The sequence below is a fragment of the Ammospiza caudacuta genome, chromosome 14 (assembly GCF_027887145.1).
Source record: "Ammospiza caudacuta isolate bAmmCau1 chromosome 14, bAmmCau1.pri, whole genome shotgun sequence".
In the NCBI taxonomy this organism is placed as follows: domain Eukaryota; kingdom Metazoa; phylum Chordata; class Aves; order Passeriformes; family Passerellidae; genus Ammospiza; species Ammospiza caudacuta.
The window spans coordinates 2547182-2572768 of record NC_080606.1 but is presented as its reverse complement, the minus strand read 5'-3'; the positions used below and the strand labels follow the sequence as shown (position 1 = coordinate 2572768).

Sequence of the window (25587 nt, the reverse complement as noted above, 5' to 3'; positions counted from 1 at the left end):
TTTGAGAGCACACAAGGTCTCTGGTGGCTTGAGCTGGTTCTGAGTGCAGGAGACACCTCGGAGCAAGGCAGCAGAGAGGAAAAACCTCACATGGACCCCATCCAGCCTTCCCCAGAGCTTTGCTTTTCAGCATATTTGGTTTCTTTAGTGGTTTCCTTACAAAATTCCCAATATTTTGAGACAAGAGTGGTTTCCTTACAAAATTCCCAATATTTTGAGACAAGAGGCACTGAGCCGGGTGCTGGGGTCTTGCCACACAGTCTTGGTGGCTCAGGGTGTTTTTGGAGCAGCTCAGTGCAGTGCTGGGAAGTATTGCTTCTCCATTTGGACAAAATAAACCCATTTTAGAGAAACTAGGAGATGAAGGGGGGCTGAGCTTTGATCCAGCTCTGCCTGAGCCCACCAAAGCCAGGCTGTGTCCCTCTGCACCAGTGCTTGTACCACAGGGGAATGATCTCCAGCTGGGGTGGAGTGACTTGGCAGGAGGGACCAAGAAAAAGCTTCTCCATTGTTCAGGGAGAGCTGGAGCCACAAGCCCTGAGTTTCAGGAGCAGCCTTCACCACCCGGGTGGAGCAGTGCCAAATCCCACAGGCTCCCTGCTCTGCCCCGGCCCCGCGCTCTGCTCTGCCCTCGCTGCTCCCCTCGCTCTGCTCCAGCTGCAAAGGGGCTCCTTTCTCCCTTAAAGGCAGCCAGAGGAATGTGCTCCGAGAGTGAGAGGCAGGAAATGGGGATTTCAGTCCTGGAGCTCTCCTGGAAAAGATTTTCCTCTCTGCCTGTATGTACTGTTTGATTTTAGTTTTTTAGGTTTTTTTGAAGCCCAACACAACAAGCCCCTGGCAGCGGTGCGGTCCCATGAGCCTTTCTTCTTTGCAGAAACATTTTACAATAGAGTCCAAACATTTTACAAAAAAGTCCAAGCTTTGCTGAATGGAAGGAAAGCAGGACTGCATGGGAAGCTCCTGTGATCTGCATGCCAGGGCACAGCTTCCCCCAGGACCCACTGCACCTTTTGCCATCATCTCTGAAAACACAAAGGGTGGCACTGAGGAGGAAGCTGCAGACGCCGCTGTCCAAGATGGTTTTAGAAACCCAAAAATCCTATCTGCAATTGGCCACAGTCCTGGGGGGTTTGCCTGGGGATCAGAATTGATCCCTATTTCCAGCATGATGGGGGGATCCCACAGATGAGGACTTGGGGATCCAGGGAAACAGGGCTGGGACAAGCACAAGGGTCTCACTGAGCAGGAGGAGCACAGCATGGGCAAGTAGCCCTCTGGAAAACTGGTGTGTATTTGCTTTAAAAACCCACTCTTTGAAGCATTTTAATTAAAACAATATTGATTTTAACTGAAATCCGACCCAAAGCAATGTTTTTATTCAGAAAAAGTGGGGCAAATGTTGCTTTGGAGGTGTCTCCATGGAGCCTCTGAGACTGTGTTTACTAAGTGTCACATAAATTACCCCAGAGGTGACCTCTTTTTGCTCCCACAACGATGCCAACCCCCATTTCTGGGCTGGAAAGACACACAGGGTACACCTGCCATTGGCCAGTGCCTGCCAGCAGAATTCATGGCTTGGGATCAGGCATGGAAAACAAGAAGCAGCAGTGGCCTGTGCTGCCACAGGCACACGAGCCAGCGCAGGAACACCACAAACTGCTCCAAACCCTGTCTGCCTTCCCCTCCCTGTCTGCCCTGCACAGAAACTCCCTCTTAGGCATAATCCACCAAATATTATTTTAAGCATTAATTTACTTTCAGCACCAAATGTGAAAATGGTTGCAAAGGTTGAACAGTTTTCTCTGTGAGTGCCTCTCTGGAGCTGCCCGTGAGAGGCACACCAACCTCTGCTGCTGTTTTAAAGATCAAATGAGGGACCTGAGTGCTGAAATCCCCAAAAATACAGTCCCTTGCTTGGGTAAAATTTATTCTGTTTTTACCTAAGGACAAAAGGTTCAGTTTGGAGGAGAACAGGTGTGGGTTGTAGGGATGCCAGGACATCTCTGATGCAGATGGGCCCTACCTGCTTTGCCCCAGAGGCAGCAGCAATGTGTTGGCAGGGGGATTGCAGGGAACAGGGAGGAAGAGGAGCTCTCCAAGGAGCTGGGTGCGCCCCCCACAGCCTTACTTGGTGAAGGAGCTGGAGAGGAGCCCGATGAAGGCGATGGTGGCGCCCATGGCCGCCGTGGTCCTGCAGCCGATGCGGTCGGTGAAGATGCTGACGATGGGAGAGCAGAAAAAAATCATCCCCATGGCCAGGGAGCCGACCCATGCTGGGGAGAGAGAGCAGAAAGGTGATGGTCAGGGTGGGACACCCAAAAGGGGCAGGGGGAATCAACCAGGGACCAAGCACAGCTTTGGAGGTGTCTTGGCAGCCCCATCACACAGTTAATTAGTGCTGTTAATTAACAGTGCAACTCATAAATGACACAGAGACCTGGTGGCACCACAGATGGGGCACGATGATGGAGTATGGACAGGTTTTCCTTGCATTCCTCTCTGCTGGGTTGTGTCCCAGGGAAGGCACCAAGTTTCAATGCTCTTTCCAAACAACCTTGGCTGCACATGGGAAGATGCCCCACTGACAGCACTTCCATCAGGAATCTCCACAGCCAAAAGCCCTCTGAGCTCCTCCAAGCCCTTTTGCTCCTCAGCTTTGGCTGGGGAGAGGTTCCTGCCCTGAGCTACAGCCCTGCATTCCCAGGAGCACACCACCCACCCCTCCCTCACTCCCCAGAGTCAGCACCCCTCACCTTCCCCTCTCCCCATGATCAGTGAAGATTCCTCATTGCAGCTGAGCTGATGGAGACACATGTTTATCCCAGGTTAAATTCCACCCCTGACCTTGCCAGGCAATGCCCAAGTGGGACCATCATGCCCTGTCTCCTTCCAGCCCACTCTGGAGAAAACCACTGTCTGTCTGTCTTTTTTTTCCCAGAAATGTTAATTATTCACAGATTTATTTCTTTGTTTCAGCCCATCACAAAATTGTTAAGGTTAGAAAAGCCTTTTAAGATCCTCAAGTCCAACCATTCCCCCAGCACTGCCAAGCCCAGCACTAACCCATGTTCCCAAGTGCCACATCCACAAGGTTTTTAATTCCCTTAGGGGCAATGATTCCATCTCTGCCCTGAGCAGTCTGTGCCAGTGCTTGACCAGCCATTTAGTGAAGAAATTTTTCCTAATATCAAACCTTAACCTCTCCTGAGGTTATTGAGGCCATTTCCTCTTGTCTACCGTCTTCTCCCTGCCCTCCACCTTCTCCTTTTAATGGTTTATATTTTGGGGAGGAAATGCTGGATTTCAAGAAAAGCAATGTGGTAAGGAAAAGAATTTCAGTTCTAACAGCTCTGAGGAGAAGCAAGAGGTCCCCAGGGTGGTGTGTGGGGCAGAGGGGGATGGACAGAGGGACAAGGGGCTCCCAGCCCTACCTGGCACCAAAGTCGGGGGACCTCCTGGAGCATCTCCAAGCTCCAGGTGCTGGCTCTGGTTTGCCAAGCACAGCCCCAGGACATGTGCTCCTTTTGCCTTTTTTTATCCCTTTTTTAGGTTTGTGTTGGGCTTTTTTTTGCACCCAAGCCAAGGGCTATGCAAACCTTTTCATCACATCCCTGCATAAAAACACTCTCATGATCCTTCCAGAGCTGTGAGATCTTCAAAAAATAGCCAGGTCCCTATTAAAAGCAAATCCCAGCTATAGAACAGCCTCTCCAACCTCTGCCTTTCACAAAAGGACCACACAAAGAAGCCCTCCCCAGGCTGGGGAAGAGCTGACCCTTCGAAATTAATTATAAGTTCACAAGTACCCAATTTACTTCAAAATCTTCCTTAATAAATGCAGAGTGGAGCAATAAAATGAAAAGCAAAGGCTGAGCAGGAACCTCCTGGGGCTGGCTGAGCTCTCATCCCAACTGCAGGCAAAACGATGGGAGAGGGGAAGGGAGAGGGTAAGGGAGAGGACCCCCCTGTGCAGCTGATTTTCTTGGTTACAAACACAAGGCACAGTGTAACCAAAGTCCCTCTAATAGGATTAGGTGGCACCGATCCAAAGAGCCGTCCAAAGCAGCTCCGAGAGGGGGTGAGGGGTGGGAGGCACGCCAGGATGGGAAAGGTTCGCTAAATTGGATAATATACTTCCAGAAATGTTCCTTCTACTGCAGCCAAGGCAGTAAAACATTAGATGGCCCCGTCATGTTTGAAGTTTGTTATTTTTGGAAATTACTTTAAGAAACGCGGAAATAAAAGCATAAAGCGGAGTATTAAATTTAAAGGGCCAGATTCGGATCTTAATAACCTGGGGATTTACATGCAAATAGGCAGGATCAATCTCTGGCCCCAAAAATGCACACTCACCTGCAGAGATCAAAGCAAACCCAGGGCAGGAGGCTCAGCAAACGGGCGCTTAAAAAGCTCCTCCAGCTCTGGGTTTGTAAAATGGAGATATTTCTCAATTAAAATTGGTAAACACACAAAAAAAAAAAAAAAAAAAGAAAAAGAAAAAAAAAAAAAAAAAGAGTCCCGTGGCAAATTGCTCTTGCTCTACCTTAGAGAAAGGGCTTACCACAAGCAATGAATAAAAATAGGCTTGGGGAAGAACATCCAGTTAAAATTAGTAAGAACAATAGCTTCACTTCCAGAGCGGGGTTTTGTCTTCCCAGCGCTTCCCAGCGCAGCCCCGGGAAGCCGGGAGGGCTGGGCCGGCTCCAGCGCTGGGAGGAAACCTCGGCAAAACCCGGGGGCAGCACAAAACCGCCTCGGTGCCGGATTCACACCAAAACAGAGCGGGGGCACAATGAAAAATGTTTGGACAATGAAAACTTTGCAGAACATTAACCTTCCTAGAAGAGAGATAGAGATGAAATGGAGGAGGAAATGGGCAAGTGTGATGAAAGTTCGTGCAAGTGAAAGATGTCGGAAGGGTGGAGAAGAGTCTTAGGTGGGAAGAGATGATGGAGTAGCCTTAGCTGGACTTTTCTTGTATAGCCATGGACAGAACCATGTTTCCTGTGACACAGGGACTGCATCCAGGGGGAGGCAATGGCTCAGAGCCAAGAGGGTTCAGTGTTGAGACCCCTCGGCCCCAGGCGGTGAAATTTGGGGGGACAGGTGTCCTGAAGGTGAGACTGTGCTCTTTGTGGAACGGGACAAAGCATCCTTAAAAGGAAAACCCTAGAAGCAGCTCTGGTCCATGTGCAGTGGTGAGGGCACTGGACATGGAAGGAAAAGGTCACGATGACAGATGCTGTCCGGGCAGTGCCACGAGTGACATGGAAACACATGGGATTTTGATGGTGTTTCCTGGGGAAGCCTATGGCACAAGAATGACTCCTCTCCTCTTGATGAACTGAGAATTGATTATCTAAAGGGTGGTGATGGACCACCCTTTCAGACCACCTAAAACAGATTTCCCCCTGTTTTATCCCCAGTGATCTCCTTTCACCTGGGGTGGGGCAAGGATGGAGGGAGGTGATGGCAGAAAAGCACAGATTGGGAAAGAAATGGAGCTCAGGTGAAGCCCGGCCCCAAACCCACCCCTTTGGGCACAGTCCTTGGATCAACTCCAGGGAAAGAAGGGTTTATGTTGGGCAGTCTGTGGTGTTGAAGTTTCTCCTGGGCTTTGCTGGATGTGAAGGGCAGAGGCAGCCGTTCCTCCAGTGGAAACAGGCAGGGCTCAGCACCTTCCCTCCTACAGCTTCTCCAGCGCTGCAGAAGTTACCTCTTGGTATAAAGCCACAGTGGAAAAAAGGGGGGGAATTTCTGCTCCTGATTTCCAGAAGGTTTGCATGGGGTGGTTAATTCCCAGCCTGGCCACACCTCCCACCCTCTGTGGCTGATAAGCTGGGTGAGATATGGAAACACACAGACAAGCCCCCACATGAGGCACAGAGGCTTATCAAGCACATCCTATAAGAAGCTATGGAGAGAATCCAGCTGAGGATGGGGCTGGAAGGAGCTCAGGAGCTGCCAGAACTTTGACAGGGATCGGGTTAAGACTTGATTGTGTTTTAGGGTGCTGTGAGTCCAACCAGCCTCAGCTGAAGGGGTTGGGTTTGGAGCTGAATGCCAAGGGGGGACCTGGCTGGTGACAGGGGTGTCCTGACAGAAACAACTTGACAGGTGACATGCAAGAGATGTCTTGACAGAAACACAAAATGCTTCAGAAACCATATTTCTAGATTAAAAAAAAAAAAAAAAAAAAAAAAAACAAAAAAAAAAAAAAAAAAAAAAAAAAAAACAAAAAAAAAAAACAACAAAACCAAAAAGGCATGAAAACACTCTGCTTTTGGTGAGGGGAAGTGCACATGACTTCTGATTTGGGGGTTAATGATAGAAGAGGTGACTCGACATGTGTTGTCCCTCTCTTACAGCCACCTCTCTGCTGACCCTGTTTGGCACTGAGAGTTACATCAAACCCAGACCTGCCCATCCCACCCTGCTCCCACCACAGCCCCTCCTGAAGGGATTGAGGGAGCTGAGGAGCCAGGAACCTCCCAGGGCACACACCCTGCTCCAGGGGGCTGGGGCACAGCACCAGCCCCAGCTGCCACCCCAGCCCAAGCCACCTACAGAGCTAATGGAACGTTCCTGGTGGTCCTAGGGGTGCTCTGGGCCAGGGAAAGAGCTCAGTGTGGGGCTGGTGCTGCTTTGCTGGAGAAGAGTTGTTGACCATTCTGTGGAATGTTCTCCATTGACCAAGGAGAACATTCCACCAGCAGCTGTCACACAAAGGAGAAAGCTCCAGCTAAAGCTCCACAAATATCTTCCTTCCCGCCTTGACATAACAAAGGCAGCCAAGCTGGTGGCCCATGGCTGATCCAAAGCAATGTGGCCTTCCACATGGACAGGGAATGCAGTGGTTGAAGTTCTGCAAGGGGAACAGTGATTCAATGGTCTAAGAGATCACAGAGTCATAAAATCAGAGGGGTTGGGGTTGGAAGGGACCTTAAAGATCATTGAGTTCTACCCCCTGCCATGGGTAGAAGGATGCCTTCCACGATCCCAGCGTGCTCCAAGTCCCATCTAAGCTGGCCTTGGACACTTCCAGCTGTTGCAATAGCATGGCCAGGATGATCCATCCCTCACAACACCACCCACCCTGGCTTCAGGACAGAAGGAAAAGTGGTGAGGTGACCCATTTGCCCACCAACCCATTTGCCAACCATCCCAAGAGCACCAAGCTGTGCCCATACTGCAGGAGGCACCAGGAATGCTTTGGTCACCTTCTCCTCCTCCTACCAGTGGGTGACAAAGCTCCTGGGGACCCTGAGGCAGAGGAGGGGGTTGGGGGGCTCAGGTCCCCCTGCAGTGGGGCTGGTGATGCTGAGGGGTCCCTGAGGGCTGTCAGCACCATGTCTGTGTGTTCATGACCCCCAGGGTCAGTCCAGCTGGTCCCACTTGGATACCAGACCAACTTTCATTCCAGCAGGACCATCTGACAGGATGACAAACTTCCCCCGTTGCTGACGTTTTCCTAAGCAGAAAAAAGTTTCTGAGAGCAGAGCAAGGTAGGAGCAGGAAGGTGAGAAAGGAAGAAAATCTCACCACTCTGAGATGCAGATCCAAATCCCGCTGGTATTTAGCTTATTGTTTCCAAAAAAACATCATTAAAAAATCAGACCACGGCACTTGAAGCCAAACCTATTTGTTCCTTTAAAAGCAAACCTCCAGGGAGAGGGGAGGAAGGGACGTCGCTCTCAGCTGTGCTTCCCCGCTGACCCACATAGCTGGGCTGGAGGGATCAAGGGCCAGGAGGTGAGCTCAGATCCGCCACTGGAGGAAGTGTCTTCCCTCGCTTCCCGCGGCTTCTCCCGCTCGCGCCGCGCAGCTGGGACAGGGCCCGGGGACAAGATGCACACAGGGTCACCTTCCCCAGGCACCTGGCCTTTCTCAGGGAAGAGATGAGGCAGCCAAAGGTAATTCGCCTCCTGCACCTCTCCTACAAGAGATAAATCACTTTTTGACTCGTTGCAGGCTGCTGTGACAAACCTCGTCGCGCATCTTCACAGCCCTGCCCAGCCCTACCTGGCTTAATTTTGGGAGCCCAGGCAACCTGCTGGCCCTTCCAGGCATGGGCTATGGGGGAGCAGGCAGCTTTGCCCCCCTCAACAGGGCTCCCACGGCACATCTGGAGTGAAAACCAAGCAGCTGTTTCATCTCGTGGCCTTGGAGAGCCATTTGCGTCATTCCCTTGTGTCTCAAAGTGAAGCCTGAACCGCTCCAAGCGGCTCAGCCCCATGTGCTCAGCACCCCCCGCGGGCTGAGCTGGTCCCAGGGATGAATGGTCAAGGCTTAAATAAAGGCAGATGCAGAAATCAGAGCTGAGGAAGCCACCACAATGCATGGTAGGGTGGGAAACTGAGATGGAGAGCAGTAAAACAGAGCTGCGGAGTTTGAAACCGAAGCTGGGGAACCACAAATTGAAGCTGGGGAACACCAAATTGAAGCTGAGGAGCAGAAACTGAACCTAGAGAGCACCAAACTGAAGTTGAGGAGCACCAAAATGGCCCAGAATGAAGTTGTGGAGCCCCAAACTGAAGATGAGGAACCCCAAACCAAACAAAACCTGAGGAGCACCAAACTCAACCTGGAGACCACCAAACTGAGATCCACAAACCAAAGTTGTGAAGCCCCAAACCAAAGCCGGGGAACATCAAACTGAACCTGGGGAGCACCGAACTGAGATCCACAAATCAAAGTTGTGAAACCCCAAACCAAAGCTGGAGAACATCAAACTGAACCTGGGGAGCACCAAACTGAGACTGAGGAGCACCAAACTGAGATTGAGGAGCAGCAAACCAACACCAGGACATACCAAAGTCATGCTGAGGAGCCTCAAAATGATGCTGAGAAGCACCAAACAAAAGCTGTGGAGCCCCAAACTGAGGACCCCCAAACTGATGCTGAAGAACCCCAAACAATGGCTGGGGAACACCAAACTGATGCTGAAGAACCCCAAACCAAGGCTGAGGAACACCAAACTGAAGATGAGGAACCTCAAACCAAAGCTGGGGAATCCCAAACAAAACCTGAGGAACACCAAACTGAACCTGGAGACCACCAAACTGAGATCCACAAATCAAAGTTGTGAAACCCCAAACCAAAGCTGGGGAACATCAAACTGAACCTGGGGAGCACCAAACTGAGACTGAGGAGCACCAAACTGAGATTGAGGAGCAGCAAACCAACACCAGGACATACCAAAGTCATGCTGAGGAGCCTCAAAATGATACTGAGAAGTCCCAAATCGAAGCCTGAAGTCCCAAACCAAGTCTGAGAAGCACCAAACCAAAGCTGTGGAGGCCCAAACTGAGGACCCCCAAACTGATGCTGAAGAGCCCCAAACCAAGGCTGAGGAGCATGAAACTGATGCTGAAGAGCCCCAAATCAAAGCTGGGGAATACCAAACTGATGCTGAAGAACCCCAAACCAAGGCTGAGGAGCACCAAACTGAAGCCAGACTTCTCTGGATGGGAGCTGGTGGTGGCAGGGCATTGTGGTGGCAGCCACTGTGCATCACGTGCAGCTCAAAGCCAGCTAAACTCATTAATTGTATAGCAAGCCCTGCTTGGTACCATACCCTAAAGCTTCAGAACAAAGTCCTCCTTTATCAGGTTTGGCTGACTTCTCTCCCCCACCCCCCCTCTTTTGAAAACAATTCCACAACAGCCTGAAAATTGGAATAAATGGAATTATTCAGAGGAATTATTCAAGGCCCAGGTCTGGCTAAAGACCCTTTCAGTGCCCTGTTCATGGTGGTACTAGGAGAGGGTAAGGAAATATGTGAATGTTGTAGAAGTGGAAGCTCCTGTCATTGTGCCATGATCCCATGGCCATGGATAAGGCAACAGCTTCCCAGAGATCAGACCAGCCAAGTGCCAGTCCAGTCTTTGCCACAGGGGAGTTTTAAAACACCAGTTTTGAACTGGCCCAGGAGCAGAGAGCGCTGGGGCAGAGCAGGCTGGGAATGTACTTTGCTTTACAAATCCCACCACAGCTCTCCTGGTTGTGTCTCTCTGCCTCCCCTCTCCCTCAAGGACGCAGGGGACTTCTAAGAGACGATGTCCAGGCCACCTCCTGTAACCACTAAGTGACAGATCTCAGCTTATGTGAGAGAAAAGCCCCAAAATGAGCTGCCCTGTGGCCACACTAAGTAGAGATGGAGACAAATCTGTGGTTTCTCTTGGCAAGCAGCAGGCACGGAGTGTTTGCCTGGGGTTCCTGCGCTCAACATCCCAGAGAAACTCAGTCCCAGCCACATTTTGCATCCATTTCATTCCAAACCCATAAAACTCAGCCCTGGCTAGAGCAAAATGGCGTTAGAGCTGGTTTCTGGGCTGCATCACATCCTCCCCATCCACAGCCTCAGCCTCGGAGGCTCCAGAGCTGGTCCAGAAATGCAAATCCTTGTGAAATCCGTCCAAAAGCAACAAGGCAGCATGTGCTCTGCAGCTGAAACCCACCATGTGCCCAGGCGGGAGTTTTCTTCCCAGCACTCCACTCCACAGGCCAGGAAGGTTTTTCTTCTCTGCGTCGCCTCTGGCTTGCAATTTTTGAGGGATGATTCACCTACCACACACTGAAGCTACCCAACAAACAGGAGCTGCAGCTCCTCAACGTGGGCCACGTCCCATCCAGACGTCTTTCCATGACCTACACACCCAAGGAGGCCAAGGATTTTGTTACTCCAAGCTCTCCTGGTGTTTGTGACTCCAAGGGATGTTGGGTTGGACTCTGTTTGCCCATGTCCCATCTCCCTGTGAGAGCCCAGGGCTGTCCTGGCATTCAGCTGCTGTTGGGCAGAACCAGTGCCCTCCCTCAGCTCCTGCCCAAATGAACTGGCAGAGGATCTTTAGCACTGGGGGGGAAAAAACAAATTCTGGTGATGAGCATCTCCCCCCCTTGACTGCGCTGTCACACGCCTCGCCAGCCCTGGCTGCGTTTTCATCCAGCAATTTTACGAAGAACAGAAAAGTTCCATTTTAATTGGTGAAAATTCCCTCCTCCCACCCGCGGAGCACCAATCTGTAATTAGCCTTTCATGTAAAACGATGTTTATTCCTGACGGAGTTTGTCTTGGCACAAACACGCCCTCTGAAATGTGCACACATTTGAAGACTCAAACCCTGCATTTAATTCTCTATCTGCTTGTTAATGCTCATTGTTCCCAAGCCCCTTTTCAAAACACACCCACAGGGAGAAGAAAGTATTTTTTATGTATATACATAAAAACCTCCTTCCAGCATCAGGACACCAGTGGCGAGCACGGCACCAGCCCAGGGTCCGGCTGCCCCTGGGTCCTGGTGCCCTCCCAAACACACAGTGCCAGGAGCAGACCTCCTGATTTTATCCATCTTCCTCTTTCTTTAACACAGATTTTCCTCCTCAGCTGTGATGCCCCTCAATGTTCCCCCTGCAGCACAACTGAAGGATGGGAGCCCTGAAGAGGGAGGGTGGGAAAAGCATCGTGGAGAGCCCATCAAAAGCACCCAGATCCGTTTTGGAGAACCTGCCCTCACCAGTGGAAGCCAGAACCCAATCTCATGATTCCTGGCTCAATATGGAGTGATTTGGGAGTTACACTCTCCCAAATCTCTTAACACAGCAGCCCCCAGGATGTCCCAGCTGGAGCTGGGTGACCAAAGCAGATCAGATCCTTCCGCTCTGTCCAGCTCTGGGTGCAGATGGCAGTGAGAGCCCAACAGAGGATCCTGAGTGGCTGTCACTGCCTGCTCCAGGTTCTGCCATTTCCAACAGGGCAATAAACACAATATCCACCTTATCAAATCAAAGGGACAGCAAAGGTTTGGGATCAGGGACAGAGACAATATCAGGGTTATGATTAGGTTTTGGGTTGGGGTCTACATAAGGTTAGGGTCTGGATTGGGGTTAGAGTTTAGTTTTGTGTCAAGGGACATTGCTCTCCCCATCCTGATGCATCCTGGTGGGTTGGGGTTTCCTCCAGGCTCCTCACCCTGAGTTTTTGGGGAAAGAGTTCCCACTGCTGAAGCCAGGGAGGTTCCCAGGTGATGGCAATTATTAACTCTGGTGGGACACTGTGGGTCAGCTCTGACCCCAGACAGCGGCTGCTGCACGTCCAAAGCTCTCTCTTTTCTCTTTGGAAAAGCCATGACCTGGCCAAACTTCACTGGGCTTTGACTATGATTAACCTCCTGCAGTCAGCAGTGCAAGGTCACAAAGCCTGGGAACAGCTCAGCACTCACACCCCACCACGGCCATCCCCTGTCTCCAGCAGTGAGGTGTGACCCCTTCTGCTTCTCCAGCCCCAAAATGTGTCATCTCCTCTGAGCTCCCCTGCGACCACCTTATGTTACTGGCAGGTTTGTGCTGGTAACCAGTTCCTGTAGCCACACACAACTGGGAGGACTGAGCAGCTGAGGGACCAGGGTGGAGCCTCATCCCAATGCTTCATCTGCTCACAAACAGGGCAGGAGGGATGGAAGGGGAAAGGAAGGAGGAAAGGGGGAAGGCATCTGCCAGGACACGAGCACTAGCACCAGGACTGGGCCAGCAGTGCTGGGATGTGTCTCAGCCAAGGCAGCCAAAGTGTCCCAGGCTGTGATCCAGGTGAGTGCTGCTACTTTTGGGGACATACCTGAAAGTCCTGCAGGGCTGGAGTGTGACTCTGGGAGCAGTCCCTGCCCTGTCAGCTGCCCCATGGGAGTGGCTGCTATGGCTTTTCCAGCCAGAGCATCTCAGCCAGCCCTGTGATCCACCAGGACATGGAGCCATGGCTCCCACTGGAGCAGCCTGGCCAGCCCTGTGATCCCCTGGGATGTGGAGCTGTGGCTCTCACTGGAGCAGCCTGGCCAGCCCTGTGATCCCCTGGGATGTGGAGCTGTGGCTCTCACTGGAGCAGCCTGGCCAGCCCTGTGATCCCCTGGGATGTGGAGCTGTGGTTCCCAGCCAGCCCAGCTCGGAGCAGATGGTGAAGCAGCTCTGGCTCACAATCCAGGATGAGGGGCAAAGCCAGCAGAGCTCTTCACACCAAGGTCAGGGGTTCATGTCCCAGCCAGGCACAGAATCCATGTACTGATCCACCACTGCATCTCCATATCCATGACATCACACCTGACACACAGGATCCCCAAAATCCCCAGTGCTGCTTCACCTGGGGCATCCCAAGCCCTTGATGCCTTGGGGAGAAGATGGGATGGCTCCTGGCCACCAGTGGGAGGCAGGTTGGGCTCCACTCCCAAACAAACCTGGTGTCCCAAGGCTGCTCCATCCTTGTGAAATCACCGGGCACTTTCTGCCTCCCTTGCCCCGCTCCCACCAACCCCTCCTGGGCTGTGTTTGGGAACCTCCTCCCTCTGCGGTGAGACAGGGGTGAGCAAGGAGACTTTTTTCCAAGCTGGAAGAGACAGAAAAGTTTCCCTCTTTGCCAAATTTCTCCCAAGCCATCTTCTGTTTCCCATTAACAGCAAGGAGAAGAAGAAGAAACCCTACGGTCCAGCTCCACGCTCCTCCCACCACAACTCCCATGGGCACTTGTCAACATCCCAGTGACAAAAGGAGAATTAAAGCCATGAAACCTGGCTGGCCGTGCCCCAGGGACGGCTGCAAAACAACCCCCCTGCTCTGCTCTTACATCTCCCCCATGGAAACTTTTCAACTCCAGGCCCTGGCAGGAGCCAGGCTGATCCCAGCTGAATTCCTTCCACTTACCAGCAAATAAATAGCAGTTAAATGAAAGGAAAGAGAAAAACACCCTTTTTTTTCAAAGGGGAAAACAAAGAAGTCAGGGAAAATAAATGGAGGCGAAATGTTGTGCTGGTCACAGGCTCACGAAGATCTTTTTCCTTCCCAGCTGGGTACTTGACAGCCTTCCCTTTCAGCTAATTAAGGGATACTCAGAAAGAAAAATACTTCCAGCCCTTTGCCAGCCCTGAGCATTAAGGGCAGAGTCCCAGCAGGCTGGACACCAAACCCAGGAGAGCTGGCCACAGCTTCTCACCCGCCCAGGCACTGGTTTTAGACAAATAATTGCCACTGCAGGACATCTGTGGCCTTCTCCCAGACCTGGCAGATTTCTGCACAGCCTTTCCTCCAATCCTTCTGGTGGTGGACATGTCCAGTCTTGGAACCATAGAATTATGGAGTTGTTTAGGTTGGAAAAGCCCTCTGAAACCATTGAGTCCTACTACTAACCCAGCACTGCCCAGCCCACCACTGAACCATGTCCCCAAGTGCCTCATCAACAGGTCTTTTCTCACTTTACACAGAGTTTTATATATATATATATATATATATATATATATTAATATATATATATCTGTACCTTCCCCTAGACAAGGCTTTGCTTGAATTCCAAGTATTTCTCCTACCTTACACCTTCCCTACTGCAAAACTTCCAAGCATCCCTTTGCACCATGCCCCTCACTGGACAGAGAACATGGTTAATTACCACGTTAATTACCACGGTTAATCACCTTGGGTTTGCAACTTTTGAGGGAGCTGAAAGCAGTGATGCACCTTCTGTGCCCTATCAGGAACAGCCCCAGCCCAGGTTTCAGCACTGCACATTCTCCCTCCTCTCCTCCACATCTCCCAGTCAGCCCAGTCCTTTCCCATTGGGTGGCAGATGGGGATGGGGATGACATGAAATTGTGTCGGGGCAGGTTTAGGTCGGACATCAGGAAAGGTTCTTCCCTCAGAGGGTGCTGGCACTGCCCAAGGAATGGAATGCCCAAGGCTGCCAGAGCTCCAGGAGGGTTTGGACACCATTCCAGGGCACCAGGGATGCCCAGGGTGGGATTGTTGGGGTGTCTGTGCAGCACCAGGAGTGGGACCGGATCATCCTTGAGGATCCCTTCTAGCTTGGGATATTCCATTATTCTATTGCCTATGAGGTGGGCATGGGCATGGGCATGGTGTGGGAAGAGCCAAACCTCCCAAACACCATCAGCCAAGGCTGGGGCATCCCCAGGATTGGCAAGGCTGGAAGAAATCATCCCTGTGTTTTTCCCTGCTGGTTTTGCCCTGCAGCATCATCTCCAGAGCCACCCCCCAGAGCCCTCCAAGCTCCAGAGCAAAAATTCTGTGGCAACCTCAGCCTCAGCCCCACTGGAGCAAAAACCCTGAAATGGAGAGGGCTGGGATTCCTCCCCTGTGGCACCTGGGCAGAGCCACCCACCCCAATATTACCAAAATATTCCAGTTATGTTACTTGTTTGCTTCCACCCAACACAGCCCAAATTTCCCCAAAAACAAAGCCTGCCCAATACCCAACTGTAAAAGGGGCTAACAGCAAGCCTATTAGCTAAAGGAGCAAGAAGAAGAAAAAGCTAATAAGGAGCTCTCTCCAAAGCTGTAGCTAAAGAAACCAAAAGAAACGAAAAAATGAAGAAAGATAAGAAAACTTTGCAGCTAGACAAAGTATTTTTAGAAAGGTAGTTGAAGTCACTGTAACTTTTCACTAATAGTGTTATGTTGACTTATTGTAACCAATAGAGTAAAAAAAAGCAAAAACAAATAAAAAGTGTATAAAAAGTGTATAAAAAGTCAGCCACGTTCAATAATAAAAAGTTGCCACCTGAAACTGCTTGTAAGCTCTGCTTTGTGTTGTAACCACCTCAACAGCAACACCCAGCAATGCAGGGGGCTGGAAATATGAAAGGGAAAATCGAGGTGGCTGCTCCAGGTCCTCTCTGAGGGGAGGCCCCTCCCCAGGCTGGGCCAGGTGGATTTTTGAGTTGTTTTGCCCTCAGGGTTCACTCACAGAGGAGGCAACACCTCCCTCCATGGCCTCTCCCACCCCAGCTCTGCCCCAGACTGTCCCAGGGCTCAGCCCCAACCCTCCCGTGGCACAGGGGACACCAGGTGATGCTGGCGACACTGGAGAGCCTCCTCCACTGAGAGAATAGCTTTAACAACCGAAATAAATGAAGAAAAGCTGTTTTTAAGCAGGCTGAGCAGAGCCCTGGGGCAGGCACAGAGTCTGTGGGACAAAACAGCTCCGTGCTGGAACATCTGGGCCCTTCCCCTGATGGCCATCAGGAAATCATTTCTTGTCAGAATGCTGCCCCAGCACCTTTGGATCGTGCTCCTGGAGCCTAGGGAGCAGGAAAAAGATCACAACACATCACTGAACCAGACACCTAGAGGGCAAGAGAAGGGGAAAATATCCATGTGATTTTCATCTCTTGGAGCTTCCTTACATTAAAGACAACATTTGAAAACAACTGGATATCTCAGAAAAATAGATCAAGCTGTCATTAAGCAAATCTGACCACTAAAGGAAAGTGAAAACCAGGTGTATTTTATCTAATTACTATTTTTATTTTTTCTTTTTAGCTCAGCAAGAAGCAGGTCCCACCCCTTTGCCAACGGGCTGTCACTTTTGGCTGACCTGCTCTCATTTGAAAGTTTTTCAGACACCGGGTGGCTTTGGGGCAGGGCCAGCCCTGCCCTTGGGGCTGCAGGCAGGAGGGGCAGGGGCACAGCCAAGGCAAGGGGGGCACAGCAGGATGAGCCCCTGCTTCCCATCCCCATCCCAGGAACCCACCCCGAGCCCTGCAGCTCCCTGGGACAGGGATCTGTGATCCACAGACATAAATATCCCTCTGTGGATCCACGCACACACTCACATCTGCATATAAATTAAAAACCAGGCCCCCGAGGCTGGAGCCCACACGACAGCCACAGGCTGGGCTCCCTTGGAGCCACACAATGTTTAACAGAGAGAGGGGAACTGGGGACAGCCCCAAGCACTCCAGGTGCCCCGGTGGCAAAGGGCTCTGGAGGCAGGTGAAACATTAATGTGCTTTCCTGAGGAAAAGCCTTCGCTTTTTGCTGCATCAAGGGCTTTGAAATGGGAATAAACAACAGGGCAGGTTAATGAAGGCTTCTGTCAGTTACTGGGGGAGGTTTGATCCTGCCAGTCAGGGTTAAAAGCCTTGAATCCCATCTCTGTGGGCAGGGATCTTCCTCTTCCTCTCCATGGAAATATGGATTTTTGGGGTGGGGGTGGGAATCAAAACCTACAAATTACCCCTGTCCCTACAAAACTCCTCCTGTCCTACAGGTGCCAAGGGTGGGATTGCTGGAGGGAGCACACCCCACAGCCCCCAGTCCTGTTCTCAGCTGCCTGAGCTCCCCCTGCACCCAACTGTGCTCAGGGAACAGCAGGACTGAGAGGGTTCAGCAGTGTGGAGCTGAGCCTGCCAGGATTTTGGGGTATGGAGGGGTGTGAGGGGCCATTCCAGCCTGGAATGCAAAGCCCCAAGCGTGGGTGGGTCCAAGCCGTGTACAGGGATCCGTGGGGATGTGCTGGAGGACACCAGCCCACCCTGCTCTGTGACAGCACCAGGGACAGGGATGCTGCTCCTGAGGCACCATCAGGTTCCTCAGCCTCTGTAGTGGCCCTGGCACACAGAAATCCCTGCCCAGGGGAGCTGGCACACACCTGTGGGGTGGCATTATGGACAGGGCTGCTGGGTGCCAACAATGAGGGGAACAGCAGTGACACCATGGCAGATCCTCACAACAGGGCTGAGCAGAGGCAGCCACACATCTGCACTGCCCCTGTGCCCCAAAACCCCAAATCCCAGCTGCTCCAGCTAAAGTTGTGGCAGAATGTCAAGAATTTTCCACTGGCCAAGGACTGGAACAGCAACCATGGGCAACGTGGAGCTGAAAGTGTCCCCTGAAACCCCCCTGGTGCAGCAGTGATGCACCTGGAGAGCAGCAGGCTCGTGGTGCAGGGCCCTGGGTGCATCCACCCTGGTTCTGGAGTGTCCCTGAAGCTTCAGCGTGCCCAGGAGCCAGGAGAGACCCAGAGCAGGGAGGGAAGGGGGTGACGGAGCTGAGCCCTGTCAGCCCCAGGCCTGTCGGGATCACAGGAGCCTGCAGGGCCAGGGAGAGGCTGGTTTGTGTCTCTGCTGATGAGACTGATACCAGCTGCTCCTCGTTGAACCAGTCTGACCATCAGGCCCAGCCAAAACTGATTCATTCATAAAAAAATGGCAAAGGAGATCGACTCCTCACCCTGACTAACGGGGAACCCAGCCAGGAACCTGCTGCTTTCACAGCAGCCCCATATCCTGCTTCCCTGCCTGCTTCCCCATCACCCTGCCCATCTCCAGCACTCAGGAGGGTGATAAAGCAGAGTTATCTGCTCAGAAAGTGTCAGCACGTGGCAGGGGCTGCAGCCAGCCTGGCATTTTGCAATAGCTGAGTCCTGACTGGGAAGCAGAGGAAACATGAAAGCCCTCAGAGACATCGCTCTCCACTCTGCTCTGCCTTGCATCATCTCCCCAGCAGCTTTTAGGGTTGTTTTTTATCTCTGTCCTCCTTCTTCATCCGGCAGTAAAAATCTAAACAACTGCCTTTGTGGAGTAGGAAAACTCAGCCTGCTGTAAAAATTGTTTTTTGTGGGGTTTTGTTCTGCGTCATTTTTGTTTATGAGGTCAGTGGAACACAAACTGTGCTGGGGGGGAGGCTGCAGATGGTGGGGCTGGGAACCCTGGGCTTGGGAGGATGCTGTCCCAAGGGAAGCACAGGAGCTCTGCAAGCCAGGCTGGGGCTAATCTTATCTGCAGATGGGGATTAGGATGGGGCAGCAGGAGTTAACAGCCAGGCACAGGGGTCACAGCAGGACCTGAAGTGCCTCCTCTCGGGGCTCTTTGGTTCATGCTTTGCTTGATGAACTGAAGCAGGGCAGAGTTTAACAGCTTTAAAAAAACTTGCCATGATTTCTTATCTTTGGGCAACACATTGGATTTTATATGAATCTACCTTAATAAAGGTCCTCTCCTAAAATGCAGATCCCAAGGGAGTTTCAGCTGTCCCAGTTAAAAGCCTCTGACACCATCCCTTGCCCCGAGATCACCTGAGTTTTTACCGCCTGACCCTACAGACATCAGGACAAGGCAAAACTTCAGTTCTTGGTGAGAAACCCACCCCGGGTCATGAAAAACCCCAATTTCAAGGCAGAAAAGCACCAGCCAGGCCAGTTTGGGTGGGGAAATGCCCCAAATCCTGCCCTGGGAGGGCTCAGCCTGCTCGATGGCTCTACAGGGAGGGTGGAAAATGGGACCACGTGAGTCAGAGACAAGCAGAGTTCTGGGTATGGCAGCCAACGTCTCTCACCTCTCCCACACCACCCCAGCAGGCTGAGGAAGAGTTGCCAAATATAAAATTTTCATTTTCCCATCTGGGTTCCAGGGCGGTGATGGAGCATTTTGCATGTGACACTGACAGTGGAAAAGCCTGGTGCAAAGGGATTTATTAGGATTCACTAGGATTCATTCCCAGCTGTCCCTCCCAAGGGCATCCAGACCCCCAGAATCAGCCCCATGCCCTGAGTGTGCACCCCACACCTGCTGAGCAGGACAGGAAAAACCTGCAAGGGGTGGAAATCTCATTGCCAAGGTGCAAGGGAAAAGCTGTCCTCAAAGCTGCTGACAACATCCCTGTCAGTCCTCACCCCTTCCCCTCCCAGGCTGGGTTCTCACCCACTCTGGAGAAGCTGCCCTGCCATCAGGACAGTCAGCACAGCTTTTATTTAATGCTGAATTTTCCCCTGGCTGGGGGAATGGTGGGGAACAGGCAAGAGGAGCCTCACAAACACCTCAAACAAGACCTCAGCAGTACTGAGGCTCCAATGAGTTTATATTGAAAAAAACAAATATAAAACCCAACACCACCGATATTCCCTCCTTGGCAACGGCCTGTCCTGATACCACTCCTATTATTACACTCTGCAATTAAGTGATAAAGCTGTAATTGCCTTATCTGATGCTGCTGGGCACAGCAGCAGAGCAGGAGCTGGACTTGAATTCATCACCCTGGGTCTTTTAAAGCCACCCTGTCTGAAAGGATTCTCCTGGACAGATGGACAGACAGGACATCCAGCAGCATCAGCCCTGTGCCTGTGCCCTGCCCCACTGGCATCCTCAGCCCTGGCCAGGATGGGAGCACAGCTCTGAGCCTCTCTGGCTGTGGGGAGGCAGAAGCAGAGGGTGGAGGGACCAAACCACGTCCTCAGGGACTCGCCCAGCCTTTCCCATCCCTGCTGTAGCATCCTGGGGAGCAGCAGGAGGCCAGGAGCTGGGAGAGCCTGACAGGGACAGGGCACTGTGAGACCATCCCTCAGTGTGGGGCCCAGCTGCACCTCTGGGACTGGGACATTTAGAGTGAGTGACCCCAGGTTTCCAGCCTTGGCATGAGGGGCAAAGCCACACCCAGCTGCTCTCAGGCTGTAAAAAGCCCAAGTTGCCGTTTCCATTCACATGTTCATCACCTCTACAGGAGCTCGGATGGGCTCATTTTGTTTTATTTAACAGGAAGAGTAGGCCTAGGCTGAGGTCTGATAAGGAAAATGGAAAGGGGCAGTGGGGTTCAGATTGAGATCATTAGGAGTAAGGCTGGTATTGGGGTTGTGATGAGTAAGATTGGAGAGGATGTTGATGGTCGAATAATGTTGAGGCTCTTTGATAAATAGTTTTACACCATCTGCTAGAGGTTGCAGGAGCCCCAACATCACCAGCCCTGATCTCAGCTGTTTTAAAGTCTGTCCTCCCCTAAAACCTGCTCCTTGCCATTCTTCCAAGCTTTTCACTTCTTGCCCTCAACACCACCCCTGACCCTGGGAGCTGCCACCAGAACCTTGGGAAAGAAAACTCCAGAATCCTCCCTGTGTGAGCACTTCCCACACGCGCCCCATCCCCTGGCCAGCGAGGGGCAAAGCTCCGTGCCCTCAGCCCAGGGCAGGGCAGGGACCAGGGGCACCGTGCCCGTGCCCCCCTGGCAGGGTGGGCAGGCAGCAACCACAAGAAAGGCCGAGGCGATTTGCATCGTTAGCATTCCTTCCCTTTTAATAACCCAAGGTGTTACCAGCAACACTGTTACTGATTTTTATCTCCCCAGCGCCTTTAAGAGCTCCAATTTGTTTTTCTTGGAGATCTCATTTTGTTTTATTAAAGCTGACACCGAAGAGGGAAAAGGAGACGTTCTGGGCCCAGAATGAAAATATCCCGTTTAGAAACCCTGGATTATTTTCTTGGAAACGTTTCTCCGTTGACTTTAATTAAGCTCTCCCCGGGCTGGCGAGCTTGGCGTGCTTGGCTCTCAGGCAGGTTTAATCCCAGACAAGCTCCCCACACCCCCAGCTGTCCCCACTCCCACAAATCTTAAGAAACAAGCTGGGTTTTGCTCGAACACACGGATTAATAGCTGGCCCACCATCAAGAACATCCTGACGTTGCCTTTTCGTCACTGGTCATGGCACAAGCACACGGCTGCAGCCGCTCTGCTCTTGCCAGCACGCGCAAAAAGCAGCTTTGCTCCCTGATTTTTTTGTTCTCTCTTATTTTATTATGCTTTTATTGCCATTGCAAGGCTGAGGGGATGTATTTATTGTACCTGACCATGCCCCAGAGCTATCAGGGCAGGCAGGGCAGCCACAGCCTGGCTCTGGTGACCACTGCTGAGCCTTGTGCTGGGTGCTGCTGTAAAATCAATAATTACCACCCCCCCCTCCACCTTCCTTGGTAGAAGGAAGCTCTTTAGGATGATTGCAAACACTCCAAAAGTTGGGAAATCCCAGGAGGGAGCTTGTCTGGGCATCATCTGGTGCATACCCATTATGTAATTACCGTCAATCTTTAATCACAGATGATACTTTTCCATCGGACTCGAATCAGACGGAGCACAGGAGGCACAATCCTGGCTGAAGGAGCTGCCATCAGATGTGATTCCCACCTCACTGGGCTCCAGGTTTATTCCCACCTCACTGAGCTCTCCCTGCTTTGCACAGGTTTTGCCCAAAAACCCCCTCTGGCTCCCTGGCGCACACCCACATCCCCCCAAGGGGGAAGGATTTTACCTCCCTTTTACACACAGGATCTCCAGGCAGACAAATTGAGGCCAAGATCTTGAATCAACAGGTTTGTTTTGGTGCCTGGTGTGAGATGACCAAGCAAAGGGCCTTGGGGATGGCACTGGGCAGGGTGGCCGGGGGTCCCCAGCTCAGGTGGTGCCCAGGAGGGGGTGCTGGGTGGGTGCTCAGAGCAGGTTCTGGCTGCAGGCTCTGTGGTAGGCTTGTTTCTCCTCCTTGAGCAGGGCCCCGGTGTTTGCCCGGGGCAAAGCCCAACAAGTCAGCCCATGCAGGGAGAGCCTGGGCCCTGCAGAGCTGGGGCTGCCAGCCCCGAGAGGCAGCTGCTCTGCAGGGAATGCTCGAACTGCTTGGGCTGAAGGCCCTGCAAGGATCCAGGTGCCACCCCAGTGCCACGGGCAGGGACACCTTCACTGGACCAGCTCCCTCAAAGCCCTGTCCAACCCAGCTCACCAAAGCAAGTAAAACCCATCAGGAGCTGCCAAATCAGAGCCAAAAAACCCTGAGAAGAGTTCCAAAGTCTCTTTTCCCAGCCCAGTGCTTGAAGAAGGAGTCAGGGCTCTTCATTTCTCACTCTCAAGGTTGTTTATTGTATCTTATCTGTAAAAAATTTTCACCTGCCCTGCCAAGGTCAGCTCAGCAAGACAGTCCAAGGCACTCTGCCTGCCCCCAGGGCAGTGTTATGTCTTTATACTAAAAATTACATGTACAATATTTACAATTACTTCCCAATACCTATCACCTATGTTAGACAGTGAGCTTCTGCTCTAGACCAATCCAAAAGTGCCAACATCACAGCAGAAGATGGAGGCCAAGAAGAAGGAGAAAGGCTGGATGCACCCAGATCCCTCCATCTTGCCCCCTGAACCCCCATACCAAAAACCCCAAAATCTACTTTTCCACCCCATGATAACTTCACTGTTATTCTACCTAAACTGTTGTGGCTTGCTGACCTTCATCCAGGGTTGGTAATTTGCTCCATGGATCACAATCAAACCCACAGGTGTTCTGGGCTCTGTGCCAGGGTCTCTGAGCCCCCTGGCAGGGTCCTGGCCATCCTGGACAGCAGAGGGATGTTCTGGGTCCTGACAACCGGGCAGCTCTTCCCGAGGTTTTTCCCCGTGTTTCACCCCACTCCAGCTCTCAAAGGATGTGCTGGGGACACGGGGCAAGCTCGAGCACCAGGTAATTTCTCAGGGATCTACACCTAAAAGGGTCAAGGCGGGGGAAAACACAGTAAATGTGTGGGTGGAATGCAGGGCAGTGCCACCCTGCCCCAGGCTGTACCCAGGGATGTCAGAACTCGGCACATCCCTCTGGGTGGCCAGAGGGGCTCAGAGACCCTGGCACACAGCCCAGAACACCTGTGGGTTTGATTATAACTCGTGGAGCAAATTGGCAGCTTTGTATGAAGACCTGAAAGCCACAGAAGTTTAAGTAGTGTAATAATAAAATTATCGCTAGGTGAAAAAGTAGATTTTGAGATTTTTAGAATAGGGGTTTTGGGGACAAGATTGAGTGACTTGGGCATGTCCAGCCTTTCTCCTTCTTCTCTACCTCCATCTTCTGCTGTGATCTTGGCACTTTAGGATTGGTTTAGAGTAGAAGCTCACTGTCTAACATAGGTGATAGGTATTGGAAAGTAACTGTAAACATTGTATACATAGTTTGTAGTATAAAGATGTAACACCGCCCCCGGGGGCAGGCAGAGTGTTGCTGTCTGTCCTGCTGAGCCAACCTCAGCTGGACAAGAGCAAAATTTTTATAGATAAGATACAATAAACAACTCTGAGACCGAAAACTGAAGAACTCAGACTCATTCTTCGAACACACGAGCTGAAACAGACAGGGAGCAGAGGCTGCTGGAGCTCCCTGTGCTTAGGGAGGCTGGAATGGAGAATGGACCACAGCCCCTGAGTGACCAGATCCTGAGGCCAAGGCAGGGCTGATGTCACCTTTATTCCTGAATCCCCAGCTCTTTTGCTGGGGAATTTCTCTGTGCTGGTTTCACATCCTCAGGACATGTGAGCACAGGTGGAAAAGGCCAGTTTTACTCCAGCATTGTAATGAAGGCTTGGTAAGAAAGAACAAGGCTGGTTTTTTTTACAAAATAAAGCATTTCAACGCTAACAGTGCGGCCTGAAGAAGAGACTTTTCCCGTGTCTTGGGGCTGCAATGAGCTGCAGGGAGAGGGAGCCGGGGCAGCGGCCACAGGGCAGGCAGGGCAGGGTGTGCAGGGCAGGGTGTGCAGGGCAGGGTGTGCGGGCACGGCAGGGTGTGCAGGGCAGGGTGTGCGGGGCAGGGTGTGCAGGGCAGGCTGTGCGGGCAGGGCAGGGTGTGCGGGCACGGCAGGGCAGGGTGTGCAGGGCAGGGTGTGCGGGCACGGCAGGGCAGGGTTTGCAGGGCAGGGTGTGCGGGCAGGGTGTGCTGGGCAGGGTGTGCGGGCAGGGTGTGCGGGCAGGGCACGGCAGGGTGTGCGGGGCAGGGTGTGCGGGCAGGGCAGGGTGTGCGGGCAGGGCAGGGTGTGCAGGGCAGGGTGTGCGGGGCAGGGTGTGCAGGGCAGGCTGTGCGGGCAGGCTGTGCGGGCAGGGTGTGCGGGCAGGGCACGGCAGGGTGTGCAGGGCAGGGTGTGCAGGCAGGGCAGGCTGTGCGGGCAGGGCACGCGGGCAGGGCACGGCAGGGTGTGCGGGCAGGGCACGGCAGGGTGTGCAGGGCAGGGTGTGCGGGCACGGCAGGGTGTGCGGGCAGGGCACGGCAGGGTGTGCAGGGCAGGGTGTGCGGGCACGGCAGGGTGTGCGGGCAGGGCACGGCAGGGTGTGCAGGGCAGGGTGTGCGGGGCAGGGTGTGCAGGGCAGGCTGTGCGGGCAGGGCAGGCTGTGCGGGCAGGGTGTGCGGGCAGGGCACGGCAGGGTGTGCAGGGCAGGGTGTGCGGGCAGCGCCGCGGCCCCGAGCTGGCAGGACCTGTTGTGCGAGGTGCCGGGAGAGGCTGGGATGGCTCGGCCTGCGAGCGTGTTGCAGCAATTCCCAGCGCACGTCATGTGGGTTTTGCAACCGCCCCAACTGTCTCGGGCTGGATGCGCCCCAAGGCAGAAGCGAGCGCTCCGGGCACGGCACCGCCCGGCGGGACAGACGGACACGGCTCCCGGGCACGGCCGGCCTGGCACACGCCTCCCCACCAGCCCTTTGTCCGCAGGGCTGCACGCCAAAGGGCAGCATCTCCTTCCCTGGCAATAGGGGATAATCTATCCTTCGAGGAAGAGGAAGGGAAACCCAACAAATCCCTGCACAGCACATTGGCACACGTGCTGCACTGGTGTCCAGTCCTCCTGCTGCCCGTTGCCATGGTGATGCCATGGGATGCACAGGCTCGAGGTTGTGGAGATCCGGGGAAAAGTGATTCCTCAGGGAAAGCACCGGCTGCAAGGTGTGGGTGTGTGGCCTCTGTCTCAGCTGGGAAATTCTGGCACCTCCTCCATGCTCTGACCCGCTCATAAGAAGCCCCTGAAGGGTGATCATTCCAAAAAAGTGAGTGGGAGAGAACGAGGTGTTTGGGGACGTGCCAGAAAATTCCCTACGGCACCCAGCCAGCAGCCAGCAGTGGGCAGAACACCAGTAGGGTTGGACTCAGTGGTCTTAGCAGCCTTTTCGAAACTATTCCCTGATTGTAGAGCCTCATTTGATTCCAGAGAGGGGGCACAGCTTTGGAAGTGCCCGTGGCATCAACTCAAACA

General features: G+C 52.7%; 1 protein-coding gene across 1 annotated transcript in view; it reads right to left on the bottom strand.

The window, feature by feature from the left end:
- Positions 1-25587, bottom strand: part of SLC16A2 (solute carrier family 16 member 2) — a 39312-nt gene that overhangs the window by 7365 nt on the left and 6360 nt on the right. The window contains exon 2 of the mRNA XM_058814135.1: positions 2129-2273. Within this exon, the coding sequence (XP_058670118.1) occupies positions 2129-2273 (145 nt within the window). The remainder of the gene's footprint in view (positions 1-2128; positions 2274-25587) is intronic.